The 18577-nt window shown below is 49.7% G+C and overlaps 1 protein-coding gene and 1 long non-coding RNA gene across 2 annotated transcripts; one reads left to right on the top strand and one right to left on the bottom strand.

Moving 5' to 3' along the window:
- Window positions 1-1482: 1482 nt before the first annotated feature.
- LOC144144498 (uncharacterized) lies at window positions 1483-11164 on the bottom strand. The gene is made up of 2 exons (XM_077675967.1): window positions 10856-11164; window positions 1483-1796 (listed from the first exon to the last, which is right to left on the bottom strand). The coding sequence occupies exons 1-2, from the start codon at window positions 11132-11134 to the stop codon at window positions 1497-1499; spliced, it is 579 nt and encodes a 192-aa protein (XP_077532093.1). The 5' UTR covers window positions 11135-11164; the 3' UTR covers window positions 1483-1496.
- Window positions 11165-16380: 5216 nt separating this feature from the next.
- On the top strand, window positions 16381-18577 carry LOC144145983 (uncharacterized). The gene is made up of 2 exons (XR_013317636.1): window positions 16381-16693; window positions 17127-18577. It is a non-coding gene; the product is annotated as an uncharacterized LOC144145983 (long non-coding RNA).

Genomic DNA, 18577 nt, shown 5'->3' with positions numbered 1-18577 from the left:
TAGTAGAACCTGTCATTGCGTTTGCCTTTTGATTTCTCAAATGCTGCCTGGAGCTATAGTAGCGCTGGCAAAAGCACGCGATGGTTTTCTGCCATTGATGTAGTATTTTATTTGCTATTGCAAAAACCAAGCATCCGTGAATTTATTAATAAAGGAACACTGCAAATATCTCTTATGTGTAGATTTTCTGCCTTATATATGCGTAATTTTTTGTTCTTGTTCAACAGTATTGACAAGCATGAACATTGAAACCGGGCTTAGACGTTTGGATTTGGCTGTGGGTATATAAGACTATTGCGCAGCTTCTGGTTCACTTTGGCCGGGCGGCTGAATCGAGTCACAGGGAGACAGACAACAGACGAAAATTTCTGCCTTTAATTAACCCAAGAAAGACCGTCGTTTTTAATAAAATGTTGTTTTGTCTTCCCTTTTAGCCGCATTGGCCTAAAGTCGCTGGCCTCGTCTGCAGCATATCCAGCAAGGTGGGTATAAAAGGTTCAACCTCGCTGCAGGTTTTTAATTTAACCAATATGCACCAGTTGTCCTATTTCGTGAAAACTGATTCAATCTACCTTTTTAATAAATATGTGCAGAAATTTTGGGTACTGTCGCTTGCCTACCATAGAGATGTCTATAACTACATTTAGCGATCAGTAGCCAGATTCGTCAGAATATGATGTTTTATACTCTTCCTTTTCTTCCTTTCGCGAGTGACGTACTATTATGAGCAATATGAAATGGAACACAGGAACGCATAGAAAACACCCTCAGACCCAGCTATGCGTGATACGCAGCGGCCGCCGTCGGAAACAAAGTGGAAAGGGGGACGCTGTTCTAACAACCGTTTCCATTCTCCCAGGGCGTCCTATCGGCTGTGGGACGATACCATATTATCGGCGAAATGACGTAAGCTGCTGCTTTGTAGAAATCCAAGCGGGTGGGAGTGCCAACAGTTAGTGGAAGAGCGCCCTCCTTCCCCCTTTGATTTTCACAGCGCCATCCGCGTATCGCTCAGAGTCTGTTTCGAGGCTTTTGGCCACGCGTACATGTATTCCCTTTCATATTGCTCATATTAATACATATACATGGCTACAGCAATTGATTTCTAAAGAATAACTTGTTCCTGTGAGAGTGTGTGAGTACTTGCCATGGTTTAAATGGACCCTGCGACACGTTTTTTAAACTGTTTTCGAAATCTTAAATGCCTGCAGAACGTAGCCAACCAACACATCCAGTTCTTAGATTAAGAGGTCTCAAAGTACCTTCAGGGGTCGCAAAGGCGGGCTCCAGAAAGAAGTCCCAAAAGAGAGCGTGGAGGCCCACTGGTGCAGCTCACTCACAGACTAGGCAAGTTCCGAGTCGACTGCCCGGCTCTGATCACGCATCGTTCTGAGAGGACGAACTGACGCACTCGCCTGCAGTGGCACTAAGTAAGAGATGGGGGAGTCGCGCGCAAGTGAGAGGAGTCGCACGCAACTTGTACCGCAGGATGTCGTTCATCCTCTGGACGGCCGTCGCGAGGGGGACGACCGTGTGTCCAGGACCAACATGTGGCGGGGGCAGCCCTGAGAGGCATCTCGGACAGAACACTTCCACGCACTGCTCGCACATGAGAAGGTCCGCCCCCATTCGCGTGAACTGCGCAACGCAGCACCACTTTCGTCTGTCGGTTCTCTGACAGATCCATGCATGAGCTCGTTCAATACGAAGTTGGCTGGAAGCGCCTGCGCGTCCTGGTAGGGGAGTGGCACCGGCCTTCGACAGAGCGGGCATCTGGGGGGAGACTGGTTCTGCACCTAGAAGGCGACACAAGCGCAGACATTAGGTGCCCGGCCACAGAAAATTGTTGGACGGCCACTGAAGATTCACGAGTGTGCCGGTTCGGGCCTGTTGGTAGAACATGACAAACAATCGAAGCGCTAGGACCATGGCGCCTTGTGTGCGTGCACTGGCTTGTCCCTGTTGTCTCCTAGCGCTTCAATTCTTTGTCACTGAAGATTCGGCGATGTTCCCCTGCTGTAACATGTGGCCGTCTGGTAATTGCTTGCTACCTCGCAGCAGCATTGGCAGGATCGGTCTGGCTGGCGGCCGCGAACCGCCAGGCGAACTGCACTGCACGGACCACACGGACAACTTTGCCAGATTTCTCCCACGATTTAACGCTCGCCGGAGCCTACAGTAGCCTCGCCGCGCACCGCCACTCGAAACTCGACGCAAGAGTGTTACGGAGGCGATACGTTTACCCTACCCGTCGTTACATAGGCCAGTATGTTCTGTTACTCCGGATTCACAAGACAGGGCGCTCCACGCCATCGCGATACTCATGCAGAGCAGAACCGACACCTATGCATACCAGTCCCATTCACACGCTATCCACAATTCCCATGAACGCATGCCACTGCATCGACAGTCTCCACTCTACGTAATATTGCGCAACTTAATGACCGGAGGTCGGAGGTCGCCGAGCTGGGGGCGCCAGAAAGTTCTAAGGCGGAACGCGTGGGGGAGCGGGGTAGCAGGGCGGTGACTCGCCCCGCTCCGGGTCCAAGCGATCGTGCCCCCAGCGATGAAACACGCAGAATAAACAGAGAAATGAAACCTCCCCTCAGCCCTCCCGGAAAAATAATTCTTATTCAAGGTCACGCCGCGTACACGTGCAGGGTATGATGCCGGTCACGTGCACACCGCAGGGGGCACAAGCTCGCGAAGTAAAACGCCACTGTGATTCTTTCCTGATGCCGAATTTGGTTCACGACAATGTCATCCACACAAACTATTTTGCGATCATTTTTGTTCTCGGCCGAAGGGCGTTAAAGGCGGGATTAAGAATAACACCATTCCTCGACGAAGAAATGCTGGACAGTTGAAGCTGAAAGCGGCACCAGCAATGCCGTACGAAGTCTTGGCCCAGTTGTCATCACATCGCCATCAGTGCCTACCCTTCATCACACTTACAACGTTCCTTTGCTTCGTACGCCGACGATACGACTGAACGCCGCCACGAGGACGACTTGGCAATGATAACGGCGTCGTCATTACAACGCACCGCCCTCGGCTTTTGTCTGGTGGGCTCGACGGTGGCGTCGCTGTACTTGTCGAGCGTTCTGTCGACGAGCATGGCTAGACCGGACCTGATGTCGGATTTCTGGAGACTCCGCGTTACTGGATTGAACAGGATGGAGTGGCCGCGTTGTCGCCGAGGGCGCGCACGCATGCATAGCTGTGACGAAATGGCGGTCCGCCTCCCGACGACGAGGTTCCCGAACAACAGCTGCCGTCGGCGCGTGCGTATGCCCAGACAAATTAGGGAAGATATGAGTAGCACCCGTTTCGTACGGCCGCCTACTTTCATCTGCTTCTCGCGTTCGATAAACAGCGCTAGAAATGTGAATTGTTATACTGGACGCGTTGAGAAGTCTTTCCTGGGCTACACAATCGCACGAATTTCTGGAAGGCGCCTGTCACTACATTCAACTGTCAGGCCGAAAGTCCCAGTGCTAAAAAACTAAATCCGCTGGCACCGGTCACTCGTGGCCACATTTTGTGGCGCAAAGGAAACCTGCGGCATATTCGAGGCTAGACGTGAGTACACAGCAGATTAATAGCGTCCTTTCATTTAAGAATACACGTTTTATTGGTCTTTAAGACAGGACAAGATGGGATCTGTCGCACCAAGCATACGGCCCGCAAGAAGATAGAGAGCGGGAAAATTTGATTCAAATAAGAAAAAGCTCCGCTGCATGATTTACGGGAGAAGCGAGAGGGGGGAGGGATACAAAGGACAATGTATTACGTGCCAGGGGTGACGACATTCAGACCAAAGCAAGCATATATATACGCGGACAATTTTAAATGCAGAGCATTTCAGTAACTCACGATGTCACCCGCGTTGACGTCCGTAGTCCGCACCGCACCCCTCTCTACTATATAAAAAAATACTTCCCGGCGCCGGTTTTCAATCCCTCGACCCTGCGGGCGGAACGCAATGTACAGTGCTCAGCGATTGAAACGCGATACTCGGAGCGCGTGGCTCCGGGTGCCTGTTGCGCCACAGGTGAGCGCTTGTGAAAGCGAGCTGGCGCATTGTGGTATACGATGAGGGTGAGAGCGTTCGTGACGCATGCTTAGTGCATCCGGGAGACAGCCCTTCAGTGTGTGGTTCTTGGCGGCGCCATAGGGGTGCTGCATGCCATGGCTTTAAAACGCTGCGCCTGCGTGCCGCGCGGCGCCGCGCCGCGTGAAGCTGGGTGAGCTGGCACCGCGCGCATTATGAAGAATTTGAATGCACATTTATCGCGATGTGTTATCGTGGCGCGCACGGCACGCAGGCGCAGCGTTTTGAAGCCATGGCATGTAGCACCCCTATGGCGCCGCCAAGAACCACACACTGAAGGGCTGTCTCCCGGATGCACTAAGCATGCGTCACGAACGCTCTCACCCTCATCGTATACCACAATGCGCCAGCTCGCTTTCACAAGCGCTCACCTGTGGCGCAACAGGCACCCGCAACCACGCGCTCCGAGTATCGCGTTTCAATCGCTGAGCACTGTACATGGTGCCCTACCCACTGCGCCACAAAGCCGACACAGAATGGAAGGTTACGGACGCGCCTTATATCCTTGACTCATTCAACCGTCGGCCACAGGTGCGCCCTCTCCCCCGCGTCCTCCTCCCCTTCTCTCCGCTCGCAACACCCTCTCTCGCCGCGTTCGGTTCGGGCGCACAACAGGTGGGGACGTGCGCAACACCCTCTCTCGCTGCGTTGGGTTCGCGCTGAGCAACAGTCGGTTCGCGGGCGAGAACAGGTGGGGGCGCTCGCATCGCACTCCCTCGCCGCGGTCGGTTCGCGCTTAAACCACATACGTCGTTCGCGCCCGCTCCGGTCGCTAACATCTGTGGCGTGATCGTGACGTCAACATCACGCGTTCGTGTGGTGGCGCGATTTCGGCGCTATAACACGGGGCGGCCTCTTTAGCATCCACCGTGGTCCCGCGTAATTCGCAACAACAGCGCCAAATCCTCCCCTAGTAGTACGTGGCGTCTGAAAAACGTTGTACTTATCGTCATGGCAACGAGTGGCGAGGGGAGAAAGGAGGTTGGTGACGTCGCGGACGCTGCTGACGTCATTTTTCCCGTGGCAGCCAGGCCGGGCTGCCGCGCGCCGGCCCTTGAAACCGACGCTGGCCCAACTTTCGCGCCGGCCGCCGGTCGCTGCCTCGTGGGCCGCTCGGCAATGACACTAGGCGCGAAAGTTGGACGAGCGGCGGCGATGTCTCCAAATGGCCGCTGCCCGTCGTTTGTTATGTGTGAAGTAACGTGTTTAATAATTGAACGAAGAAAACATGTAGGTTATAGTATGTTTTCTGGTGTCGAATTGTTGTCTTTGTGGCGATATTATTTGGAGTGTTACACAAACATTCTTTTTGCTTTGCGTTTATTCAAAATTCATATGAGGACGCCTTTGATTCGAAGTCATGAAAACACATGTACTACAATGATATATTTCACATACATTTTTTGTACACAGTATAAGACTAAGCAAAAATATGACATATGCAAATTTAGGGATACAATATTGTACAATAGGAAAAAAACGTGCTACATACACATTTACAATAACACGGTTAGGCGGGCTAGTTGGTATTCTGAATTCATGGCTGTAAATTTGAATTCATGGCTGTAAATTTTGCGCAACTTTAGACGGAGACAGATACAGGTCTTCGTGTACCTTTTTGAATCTGCCTCCGTCTAAAGTTGCGCAAAATAGACAGCCATGAATATACATTTAGGTACACAATACTTGATTACGAAAGAAGAACTCCGAAAGTTCTAGTCCGTACAGAGATTTTTTTTTTTCGCGCACACCTCGGCGGGAGAAGAAAAGAACTTGAAAGTTCCACTCAGTGTATACTTATTTCTTGGGCTCACCTCGAGAAAGGAATGTTCCTTAAACATTAAAAAAATTCGTTTCAGTTCAGAGACACAATAATTGGGAACCTATATGTTAAACGAAAGCATGCACACGTATGCTTCAAGCCCTGCCTTTCGGGTGAGTTAACGCAAATTCTGAAAGAAAGCGTTGAACAGCCCATTAACCTGCATACACTTCGGAGAAATCACGTTCACACCAACAAAATGCAGCCATAAAAAACTGTAGCAACACAATGACCGCACTGTAGACACTCATTGCTGGATTATATCTACGCACAAAAACAATGCGCAATCATGTGCACGTCGTAGAACATAGAACAGATATCGAACGCACCCTTCTTGACGCGTGAAGTCTGCTTACCGCGGGTGGGAGGAAAGGCGGGGGGGGGGGGGGAGGGGGAGAAGACACTCAGAGAAATAAAAGCTTTCCTATATTGTAGGCCGCCGATATCGGCCAGGTTGTTACAAGCTACCCTGTAGCTCGGGCAGCGCCTCTTATCTCATCCTGCCCGATACGGCATGACCATTCTAACTTCAGAACTATGGAACAACAAACCCACTCGCGATAAGATGACAAGGCGCGGGCGCGCAGTTTATACTGAACAGCAAAGACGGCAATGCTACTTGGTTTTGTTTATTTATTTTTTAAAGAGCGAAACGCTTTCAATGGCGGCTGCAGACAACGCACGTATTTCGGTTCGGCCTTCCCCTGCTTTATGTGAAAATCGACTTCCATTGAACACCGCGGTGTTACACCAGATTTTTCGGAGCACTGAAGCAACGCTAGGCAGTAGTTTCGCCGCAAATATACGTTTTGGAGCAAGACGGCAGAGGAAAAAAATGCTTAGGGCGCAGCCCCTCCATGCCACCAATCGCTGTGGTAGTAGGGACGCCGTGAAAGGCAAGAAGCCCGTACAGTTGAGCTTGCCTTCTTTGTGAGCAGGTGCGTCGTGATGACATTGGATGGATTGAGGAGAGTCACCGGAGGAAACGTCCAATGAAGTCGCAAACCGTCCTCGACTTGGGGCCCAAACCTAGACTCATACCTGCTGCACGAAACAACAAAAAATACCTTGATAAGTATACTGAATCGACATTCTAGCAGTTACTAAGGCAATCAAAAGACGGCAATGCCACCACAGATTAGTCTGGCGAGCAAGAGTGTGCATGCCAAAGACGCGTTTACTTCTACCAAAAGTCCACTCCAAGACGAGTGACATGTCTCATTAACTTCACGTTACATGCGCGAATTAATTTGAAAACAGAAGAGTGCAATCGGTTGGCTTTTAAGGAATTCACTATAACTTGTACAAAGCTAATTTGCTTACCTGTCGTCTTTGGAGAAGGCGAGAAACTTGGCCGAACTTTACCGCCCTGTGTTGCTGCACCACAGAGCTGCGCAGGAGTGGTAACGCTCCTTCCTCCGCTACCCCATATTTAGAATACATTCGAATGTATGTTATAATTCAGCGAAACTTTCAGCCCGTGGAGGCGTTTAGGCAACGCGCGCAACCCTTCGCACGCCGGCTCGCTCACGCACGCACCGAACTGGCCCGCCGTGCGCGCCGAGAGAAAGAAAAAAAAATATTGGCGCCGGTGAGCTGTTGCGCATGCGTGAGGAGGCAAGGAAGCGTTGACGGTGTGGAAAGAAAGAAACGCCGAGGGAAAGGGAAGGGCCACGCCGCAGCACCGTGCCGCAAGGATCGCCACAATTTCGGAAACCGAAACTAGCCAAAGTCGCCGACCAGTGGCTATAACACTCTCTCGCAAGGGGCATTGGATTGGATTCGATTGGATTAGCTTGGATTGGCTTGGATTGGTTTGGATTTGAATTGGATTGGATTAAAGTGGATTGTGTTGGATTGTGTTGCGTCATAGCCGCGCCACGTTGCGTCATAGCCGCGGCAGGGGGTTCACGGCACGTTTCACGTTTCACCATCGACTTCATCGACAATGTCTACGCTGGAAGACAACAATTACAACAACAACCAATACGTAATCCATACGACTTGCAGGCGCGCCCCGCGCGGAAATGCTCTGCATTTGATCGGGCCCCTCGTGAGGGGGATGTTTACTTTTCTTTTTTCTAGTGTGTAAATATTGCCGCGAGCCGTGCATTGGATTTGTTTATTTATGCTTTTGGTTTTACCGCCCGGCTGCGCCGGGCTCTGTTATCTTTGTCCCGAGTTAAGCGCATGTTCCATTCTTTATGCTGCACGGATTATCTCATTTGATAGGGAGAATCTTTCGCCATAACGCAACTAGCCTGGAATAGCCTTGTTTTATCCACACAGTTCTCGATGCAATTCGATGGTTCGACAAACACCCACGCCGAAAGATGAATGCCCGCAGAGCAGACGCCGCGGCATACGATTCGCGGACACTCGCCTGCGCACGTGACTTTGTTGACTGCTGCTCCGGCGCCTGTGCAAGTTATGAGTTGTTAGGGGAGCACACGCTCGGTCCAATAAACTTGTTTTAAAGACGATAGTCTTTCTTGGGCTACTTAAACCCAGAAATTTTGGTCTGTCTGTATGTCTGTATGTCTGTCTGTCTGTCTGTCCGTCTGTCTGTCTGTGACTCGATTCAGCCACCCGGCCAAAGCAAAACAATGCCTGAGCAATAGTCTTATATAGTCACAGCTAAATCTTACCCGTCTATGTCCGGTGTAACATTCATACTTGTCAACATTGTTTAAGAAGAACAAGACATTACACAAATATGAGACAACAAATCAATACGAAGTGATATTTGCAGTGTTCCTTTATAAAAAAAATCAAACATGCTTGACTTTTACGAAATTAAATACTTCATCAACTGCAGAAAAAGAATTCACTCCGCCGTCGCCTGCTGTCGCCCGCGCCACTATAGCTTCTGGCGCCATTTTAAGAAATCAACCTACAACAGTTACGCAAGTTTCCACTAGATAGGTTCCACGTTCTGCTTGCAACGCACGTGGAGTAGGGAAACGCGGTTCTATAAACGTTGAAGTAGGGCACCTCGATTAACGCGCGTCTTCGCCGTACGGCAGCGTTGGCATCGAGACACCCGGTTTGAAGCAGAGGAATGCGGGAAATTTAAAATGATTTAAGCAAACCTTTGGCGTCTTTACCTTGGGAGGAGCGCGACGCAAGAGGAACAACATGAGAGGTGAGCGGAAAGGCGAAGGGAGGCATTTACTTCGCAAAAGCCTATAAAGACTATCGTCTTTTGACGGCATTTGCGACGAAAGGAGCAGATACGCTGCCAATTTTTCCTTCAAGACAGCTGCGTCGTCTTTGGCTTCGTGACAATATGTACACGTTGTAATACACGCACAGTCGGGAGCAAAAGTTTGAATTTCAGTACGGTCGGAATCATATGATGTTTCTGCGGACAAAACGTGCGTCCACTTGGGCGAGAAAGCGAACAGGCGTAATGTGAACATTTACAGTCAAGTGACGGTGAAGTTACAGTCAAGTAACTTCAAGTGACGGTGAAGTTAAGGAGATGCGCTGATGTGGTCGCACTGAGCTGCCCTTCGACATCTGTGGTGAAATCCACACTCGTGCTCACGAGTCCCGACAGTACACCTTCTGAAACACATGTACGGGAACCAATTTTCAGTGACAGCAAAGGCGGCACAGTATTGCGTGCCTTAAACATTCATCTTCGGTTCACAAAAACCGCCAAATGTAAAACAAAAACGGGGATATTGTCTACCCAAAAGGAGGCGTGTAAGCGCAACAGCCGCCTTATTCATTATCGCTTTCAGCGTTTTTCACTCATGAAAAAAGGTCTTCCAGGTTAGCTTGTCTGCGTTCTGGCTGAGCAGACTGGTCTAGGATGTCGCACGCCATGCCAATCATTTAGAAAAGACCTCGATGCTGCAAGTACTCTCTGCTGCAAGCCTCCGCGTTACCTTGCCAACGCCCAAGCTATGCACCCTTGCTGACGCATGCGTGCCCCGAAAGACTGCCTTCGGGAGAGCTTTGCAGTTTAATTAAAGAAAACGCCGTCATTCCAGTGATGGCGTCGGTATAGCAACGACCGTTGAAAAAATTCACAGCATATCCACGGGGTGAATGATGATGAGTGGGCGAAGCTCCTGAGGGGAAATCATCGGTAAAACCGCGAGTCTTCAGTGAACGTTCGCCCACTACATCTGTGTCCGAACGTAACGTCTAGAAAGTCTCGCTTAAACCGCGCGTCGGCACCTTGGGGCTGAGCTCGCCTGATGCGTTTTGCAGACGCCTCACGAGCTCTCACTGCATCGGGGTCTGCCTGCCGATACGCGCGCTTTCTCGCCGCTTCCCGTTCTCTGACGTTTTGGAGATCCTCTTCGCGCCGCAGCCGTGCCGCTTCGCGTACGGCAGGATCATCGCGCCGTTGCCGTGACGCTTGGGCCTCTCGTTCTCGAACGCTGGGATCTTGGCGGCGTCGTCGCGCAGCCAGGCGACACGCTTCGGCCTCCCGCTCTCGTACGGCAGGATCTTGGCGGCGGCGTCGCGCAGCTTCACGGAGCGCTTCTGCCTCGCGGGCTCGCACATCTGCAGCCTTATCCATCGGGCGACTCCGAGCGCGCGCCAACAGCGAACGGATTTTATTACAACGCTCCCCGCCATCTAGTAAACAATCCAAGAACTAAACTAGAGGTAGCCACGCCATCTAGTAAACAATCCAAGCGCATCTTTTCATCATATACAAGTACCGCCATCTAGTAAACAATCCAGGAACTAAACTAGAGATAGCCACGCCATCTAGTAAACAATCCAAGAACTAAACTAGAGGTGGCTACATACATACGTCGATGATGGACAGACCCACGCCCTAAGGAGCTTCGCCCCTAAAAATCAGCGGTGGAGAAGCTGCGCCTGTTGTTCTGGCGGAACTCCTACCCTTTCTCCAAGTTGTTACCAAAAGTGAAGAGGACTGCAATACCCACCTGAGCTTGGGCCACTATCTGCTGCATGCAGGGCAAGCAAGCCGTGTGGGAACACGGCAGAAGCTTAGGCCGCTGGTCCTCCCGGTTGTAATTCTCCAGGCAAATGCTGCACGTCAAGAGACGCTCACATAGCAGTTTGTACGAGATCGTGACGACGACCTCCTCTGACGCGATGACTTCGGTGCTGGCCGGGTGATGACAGTTGTTTGCACGGCCAGCGGGGTCGCCCTCCCGGGACGCTGCCCCGCGACCTGCGGTAGTTGAGTTTGTGCCGCTCATTCACATCACTGGCGTAACTGGAGCTATACAGAGGAACTCTACTGACGCGTGCACCATATATAGTGGCTTGGCTTGAACACATTCATTTAACGTTCATCGGAACCACCCCAATCGGCCAGCTCGGTTGCAGAATATCGCACCGCGTCGAACTTGCATTACGGAGAACGGAGTTCGATGGTGAGCATTGTAACGTTTTTACGATTGTTTCATTCACATTTAGACCACCACATGCACCAGAACATATGCTTATACTTTCCCACATGCGTGGGCAATACTTTTAGAATTTCACGGCGATTTCTACTTTCAGCAAACATCTTGCAGCACACGGCTCAGTCACCGTGTTCATTAAGAGCGCTTAAATCGGGGAATTCATTCTGCCTTCAAAGAAAATTTAAACATGTGAGCCTCCACGACGCTCCTGAATCCAAAGTGAAGGGACGGTGTTTTCTCGGATACCTTATCTTCTTTACCTAAGCAAACCCGCAAGTGGGAAACAAAAAATTAAAAAATGTCCCCATGAAATTTTTAGTTGCTCTGAACCTAGCAAACCTCGCCACGAAAAAGTTTGAGCTCTGTGGGTGCGTTTAGAAGGGCGATGGAGGAGAAGGCGTAGATTCCAGAAAATACAGTCTCAGAAATTCTTGCCTCAAGGTGCCTGCTGCTGTATAGATAAGATAACCGGAGACGGAAAGACCCGAATGGGCTTCTCGGTGTGCTCAGCAGGTTTCCGGGAAATAAACAGGCCGGCTAGTCAGATGTATTTTAGACACGTTCTGTTGCTGGAATAAATTTGTGCAGGGTTTCAAACTTTTAATATTTTTTATAACAGTATTTCATTGATCCTTTTTTTTTTGCGCAAACGTACCTGCATGCCAGTGGTGTTGCGCAATTGTCTAATGCAGAAAAAAACTTTTGAACCAGTTCCAGTTTTGCCGTTATCCGGAAGCTACAAATTATGTAATGCTGACAGTAGAGGTCTCTGATGCTCGTCAAAAGAAGTATCTAGATCTACCTATGCAGGAAAGGAAGATAAGAGCGAGCTAATGAAAAACTTCAGTCTTCAGAGCATCCGTAAGGAGTTCGTTGTGAAGACGGCGTAAAACATGTGCCACCTTTCTTATTATATCAAGCCAAGCCGTTCGTTAAATTTCCCCTCTTTTAGAGCTGACCCTCAAAGCTCGCCCTGTGCATCCACTCAGAGTACTTGCCAATCGCCACCGATTTGTTAAATTCTTAAACTTGCCCCTTCAATGGGACCATTTGGCTCTCGATGCTGGCATTATCGTCGAGCTGACAATCTTTGACGACAAGCGGCTATATTCTTTGCACCGCTTTGTTCACACACGCGGCCCATTGGCCATTGAGCCACGAGCCAAGGAGCAGGGCCCTTTCATCGAGCGGCCGTGAATTGAACCTTGACAGTCGTACTTTGTAGTTACGGGTGGAATGATTCGGCATGACGGTAACTGCTACTGGAAGCGGGAGATGCAGTGGGAGCACGAAGGAGCTTTACAGGGCAGCACGCGGAGAGGGCGGTGTGGGTGATGTGGGCTTGCCATCATGTACGCAAACCTCCGTGTACTTTACTTTTCCGCAACCGGCTTGTGCTGTAGTTTCAATGTATCAGGCATAAAAACCGTCTATAGTCACCGCGTCATCATGATACTAAGCCATTGGTTGTCAGCTAAACATCGGCGTACACAAGGAAGAGTGCGCATTTGTTAAAAGGACCCTGCAACACTTCTGATCGGAGAGTCAGGTCGCCGTGTTTATTAAGAGCGCCTAAATCGGGGAATTCATTCTGCCTTCAACGAAAATTTAAACATGCGCGCCTCCGCGACGCTCCTCAATCGAAAGTGAAGGGACGATGTTTTCTCGGATACCTTGTCTTCTTTACTTAAGCAAACCGGCAAGTGGGAAACAAAAGATTAAAAAATGTCCCATGAAATCTTTAGTTGCTCTGAACCTATCTGAAATGCTTTCACTCTTTCCTTCGCGTCTCGAAGCACCGTGAAAGCTATATACAGTTATCGCCAGCACGGAGCGGCACTGCGTGATTTGCTCGTCGCACCAGATATGCCTTCTGTTTCTGCTTTTATTTTAAAGTTGCTATCGAAAAGCGCCTATTGCTGCAACTGAAGGAAAACCACTCAACAACCGCTGCATGGCCTCAGTGACGTAATGCGGGCCGTCGAAGAACGTCAAGACCGGGAAAGAGAGAAAATTTTTTGAGCGAGTTTTCAAGTTATCTGATGGGCAAATATAGAGCAGTAATTTTTGGCTGCGGTACTTGCGACCCCCTAGCCCAAGTACTGGGTGTGTTGGGTGACTACGTTTTGGAAGCATTTAAGATATCGAAAAAAGTTGAAAAAGTGTTGCAGGGTCCCTTTAACGTTGCATAGAGGGGGCGCAACAGCTATGTGGACGCATGCGATCAACAGGGAAGCGGAGGCTGGGAGAGGAAAGAGAATAAAAGTGAAGCAACTACTACCGGGCCGCCGCGAATTCCCTCATTTCACGGGGTGAATTGAAGATAGGCGCGGTAGTGCGGTGCCGCTCCTGGGTGGTTCTCGGTTATCCATATATATAGAATCGGCAAGTTAGATCTCTGTTAAGGGTGGTTACGTGTATGCGAGTTAGACACTACATTACCACGGCGCACAGTCAGTTCCAGGTTAAGGCTTACAGCTTTATCGTTCCACATTCGGGCTGGCTACACGTTAATTCGAAGATGGACAACACTAGCGACGCATTAATTCAGTTAAAATGTAAGAAAACGGTGCTGTAAGATTTAGACATAAAAGAGGCGAAACTTTAACGCTTCACGCGAAAGTACGCTAAATTTCATGTTCAGTTTGGGTTTTGTACGGTGCAAATAAAATTGCGCTATAAGGACAGAACGAACAGAATAACTCCACACAGCGAAGACTAACGAACTGAGTTGATTTGCACGCTCATATATACTACTATCAAGTAGACACGTGGAACCAAGGGAAGTCTAAAATGCAAAACTAAAATCACAGAAAAACGGAAATAAAAAAAGCAATAAAACCGCACACTTTCACCATGAGACACATGCCGTCTCCAACAGATTAGACCCCATCAAAAAACGCGATATCTTTGCCCCACAACGACAGTGAAGCGACACTAATGCAAACATCACACGCGCGCCCAATTTCACGCTCCTCTATTATTTCACGCGAGAGCGATTCACGGCTCCTAGCGAGCACGTTAGTTTTTTCAAAAAGTGGCGAACCCTTACAATCACGGCAATGAATGCCAAGGTGCCCGCTTATCGAGTTACTAACATTATTTTGCCCTCACGACCCGCCGCGGTTTCCCAGTGGCTAAGGCGTTGCGCTGCTGAGCACGAGGTCGCGGGTTCGATTCCTGGCCGCGGCAGCCGCTGTTCCGATGGAGGCGAAAAGCAAAAACGCCCATGTGTTCGAGATTTCGGCGCACGTTAAAGATCCCCAGGTGGTCAAAATTAATAGCCCTTCATTACAGCGTGCATCATCGCCTGCGTTGCGTCGGCGCGTCAAACCCTACAATCAATCAAACAACCATCAACTAATTCTTGCACTCACGAAGTCTGTGTGCGGCCAATGTATGCTTTTTTGCAGGGCAACGGCTTGTACGGCTTTAGCCGACCGATCGGTTGCTGGTCCTGTTTCATGCACGCCAACACAAAACATACAAAACGGATGCAGCTGCGAGAAGTTGCTCGGCGTTCGCGCAATGAGAAGGCGAGTCGCTCTGCACACGCGCAGACGGGCACGTGCGGTATGGCACGCCTCTTGAAATGAGAATAGCTGTTGGCACAGTTTGACAGGATATATTCGATGGGGCTTTCTAGGTAGGTTGTGCGCCTGTGGGGTTATTCTTACAATCAGCGCGAGATCGGCATGCAGGCCTTCTACTGCGTAAAGTGTAAGGTAGATTGCGTTCGTTGTTGTTGGGCCAGGTTGGGCTGGGCCAGGTTCGGTTTCGTCGCGACAGCTCAGATTGGACTGATGGGAATGCATGAGCATCTTGTCTCTCTCCATTGCTAACTTGAGGCCTCGCCCGATGCTCATTCCTTTCTCTTCAGACATCCGCCACGCAGAGTTTCTTTCACCCCACTCAGTAAAGCGTATAACCACAAAAATATCATCATCTTCTTCCTACACTATGCCAACCATGCTTAGCGTTCTAATAATCTCAGCGGTCTCGTTTTCTCGCTCTAGCAGCGGCTTTGGCTGCCTGTCTTTCCTTTTGTAGTCTGCCAGTATCGCCATTAGCCGCAGTATTTTTCATTTCTTCCTCGTTTGCCACCCTAAACTGGCTGCGTGCTCGATAATTATACAACGCGGGCAATCAGTGGCAGGAGTCACAGAGACCCGCCGAGACTCCCCGTGACTGACGGGCACGTCTGCAGAGGCAGCTGCCGCTCAGTCGCACTCCTGTTAAAGTATTCTTAGCACCGTCGCTCTCGTCACTCACGCAGCCGGCGATCTCTAAGCGCTATCTCACTTTACCGTTTTTGGGTTTATGTCGCTGGCTGTTTGACAGAGTGACGCGTAGCGACGGAAATATTACCCGAAATGCCCTATATATTGTTCGCGCAATAATACAGTGCTAACAGTGGCATAAATTGTTTTGTCACAGACAGGAGAACACGTGTTTTGAGGAATGGTCTCGTCGAATTTAGTCTGCAAGGCATGCAAGGTGAAAATAAAGAGTACGCGTTGTCCCCCAACCAGTCGGCGTGCAGCGAGTATAGAAAACAGTATGTTTGTGAATGGGGGTATGAAGTAATGAAAATGACGAGGCGCGCTGGCGTTGGAAATGGGTTCGCACTGGCTTGTTTGGAAGAAAACAAGAGAGCAATTGAAAACGTTGTATTTAGCATTTTTAAGGGTTTTTATTGAATGCTAGCGGCATAAAAAGATTCTTGCGGGTTCCGTCGGCGCGTCGTCTGCTAGCGCCCCCAACGATAGCGCGCAAGCGCCAGCCTGCGAGGGAGCCGGCCAATGGAAGCCCTACCTCTCAAGGCCAGGACGGTACTGCGGGAAAGCACAGCTACTCTCTCGGCAAGATGCGCAACATTGACTTTCACGCCTTTCCTTCTGCTTAAAAAATTGCAAATAAATCTGAACCCTTTCCCACTTATTTACCTCGGACGGGATTTCGAAAAGCCTTTCTAAACAATGCAAAACAATTACAAATTGCTCGCGAATCTCTCCCCCCCCCCCCCCCAAAAAAAAAAAAGGTCGGATTTGTTTGGTGTCGAGAATATTGCAGCGCAGATTGCACGCGGGCGAGGCTAGAGCGTGCCCTAGAGAGGCAGCGCGAGGCTAGCTTGTGGCAAGATTAAGAGAAAACCTATTGACCCTATCACTACAGCCAGCACGTCAGCGTAGTTGGCGTTTCTGCTCTCTCCGTAATCCGTCCGAAGCCTGCCGACGAATGCCGAAGATTAAGACGCCGAAAAGTGTCCTTATCCGGCAATGGACCAGTGGATCGCAGTGCTACACCGTCGACGGAGAAACAGTATTCTGCCAACCCTGCGGAAAGCAGGTGAGAATACAATACTTTCCACTTGATCTTAATTAACGATATCATGCACTTGACGTGAACACTGGACCAACCGTAAACGTGACGCCTCCAACAGTGCTTACGCTAAATTTATTCTGAATGCTCAGAACTTGCCAATAATGTGCGTTTTAAGAACTTTTTACGGTAACTGCTATTCATTGTTGTGCAATGTTTGCAACCTAATTCGGGAACTGGCTTCCTTATTGAAAATTTCCGGCACAGTGTTGGTCGGATTGTTGTATAAGCATCATGATTTTAAAAACGGTTACCTGCTATTGCGCAGCTGGCCAACTTCGCCATTCCTTGAGCTATTGTCAGGTTTACAACTCTACATGACTAAAAGCAAAAGTACACTAGCAACGTTTCACGTGCCTTACGCAATATCTTAGTTTTCGTTACTGTTTTCTTCGCGCAGGTACCCTGTGAAAAAAAGTTCCACTTGCAGCAGCATGAAAGAACAGCACTGCATCAAGCCAATGCTCTGCGCAACCAGCCGTCGACATCAAGACAATCGTTCCTGGCTGAAAGTATTGCTCAAGGAAAAAAAAGTGAATTCAGCGCTGACCTGTGCGAAGCATTAGTCGCTGCTAACATCCCTTGGGCGAAAATCGAAAACAAGACTTTCAAGAATTTCTTGCAAAAGTACTGCAAACAAAAGGTACCATCAGAGTCGACTCTTCGCAAGGAGTACCTGCGACCACTGTACGAGAAGACGCTACAAGAAATTAGAAGAGAAATCGGTGAATTCCACATTTGGATTTCTGTGGACGAGACGACAGATGTCACCGGACGAGTACTCGGTCACTTTGTAGTCGGAAAGCTTGACGCAGAAGAGAAAACAACACCCTTCCTGGTTTGCTCAAAAGAGCTAGAAAAAACTAGCGGAGAGACCATCGCCCGCTTCGTGAACTCGTCATTGAAGCTTCTGTACCCCTCCGGAGCCCACGACGACCGAGTACTGCTGCTCTACACAGATGCAGCAGCTTATATGCTTAAGGCTGGTGCACTTCTCAAGGTTTTTTACCCAGAACTATTGCACGTCACTTGTCTTGCTCACGGGATTCATCGGGTGTGTGAAGAGCTACGAAAGTCGTTCAGTTCGGTCAACGAACTGATAGCTGTAGGGAAGGCGGTGTTCCTCAAGGCTCCTTCCCGCGTTCGTGCTTTCAGGGAGCAGCTGCCGGGTGTACCTCTTCCACCGGAGCCTGTTGTTACCCGCTGGGGAACTTGGCTGACGGCAGTGGAATACTACAACCAACACTTAAACGGTGTCAAGGCTGTTGTAAGCAGCTTTGCTGAAGATGAGAGTGTCGCCGTGAGAAGGGCCCAGAAGGTTCTACATGATGTTACACTTGCATGTGACTTGGCCTATTTGTGTGCCCATTTCACGTTCTTGGCAACAACAATACAGAAACTTGAAAGTTCGGGCACAACGCTGACTGAAAATATTCAGCTGATTTTGGACGCACAGGAAAGGTTCGCTAGTGCTCCCAGGGGACCGGTTGCTGACAGAGCTATAGAGAAGCTTAAGTCTGTGTTGGACAGAAATCCCGGATTTTCGACGCTGACGGAACTGTCTGAGGTTTTGAGCGGCGGACATACCGCGATTCCAGATGGAATCAAAACATCCAACGTGCCAAAGTACAAGTACGCTCCGCTAACCTCAGTGGATGTGGAGCGTTCTTTCTCTGCGTACAAGACGATATTGACTGACAGAAGGCACAACTTCAAGCCCGAAAACCTGGAGATGGTGCTTGTTTGCCACTGCTTCCACAGCCTTTCGCACAGTGTTGCGTCACCCTAGATATCTTGAAATCGTCACCCTTGAGTGTTTTATGAAGAAAATAAAATTGCATTTTCAAAATA

This window comes from Haemaphysalis longicornis, unplaced genomic scaffold (assembly GCF_048455015.1).
Source record: "Haemaphysalis longicornis isolate Haplotype H1 unplaced genomic scaffold, Haemaphysalis longicornis Haplotype H1 scaffold_7, whole genome shotgun sequence".
Classification (NCBI taxonomy): Eukaryota; Metazoa; Arthropoda; class Arachnida; order Ixodida; family Ixodidae; genus Haemaphysalis; species Haemaphysalis longicornis.
The sequence above is the reverse complement of the archived record's forward strand: the minus strand, read 5'-3'. Positions and strand labels throughout refer to the sequence as shown.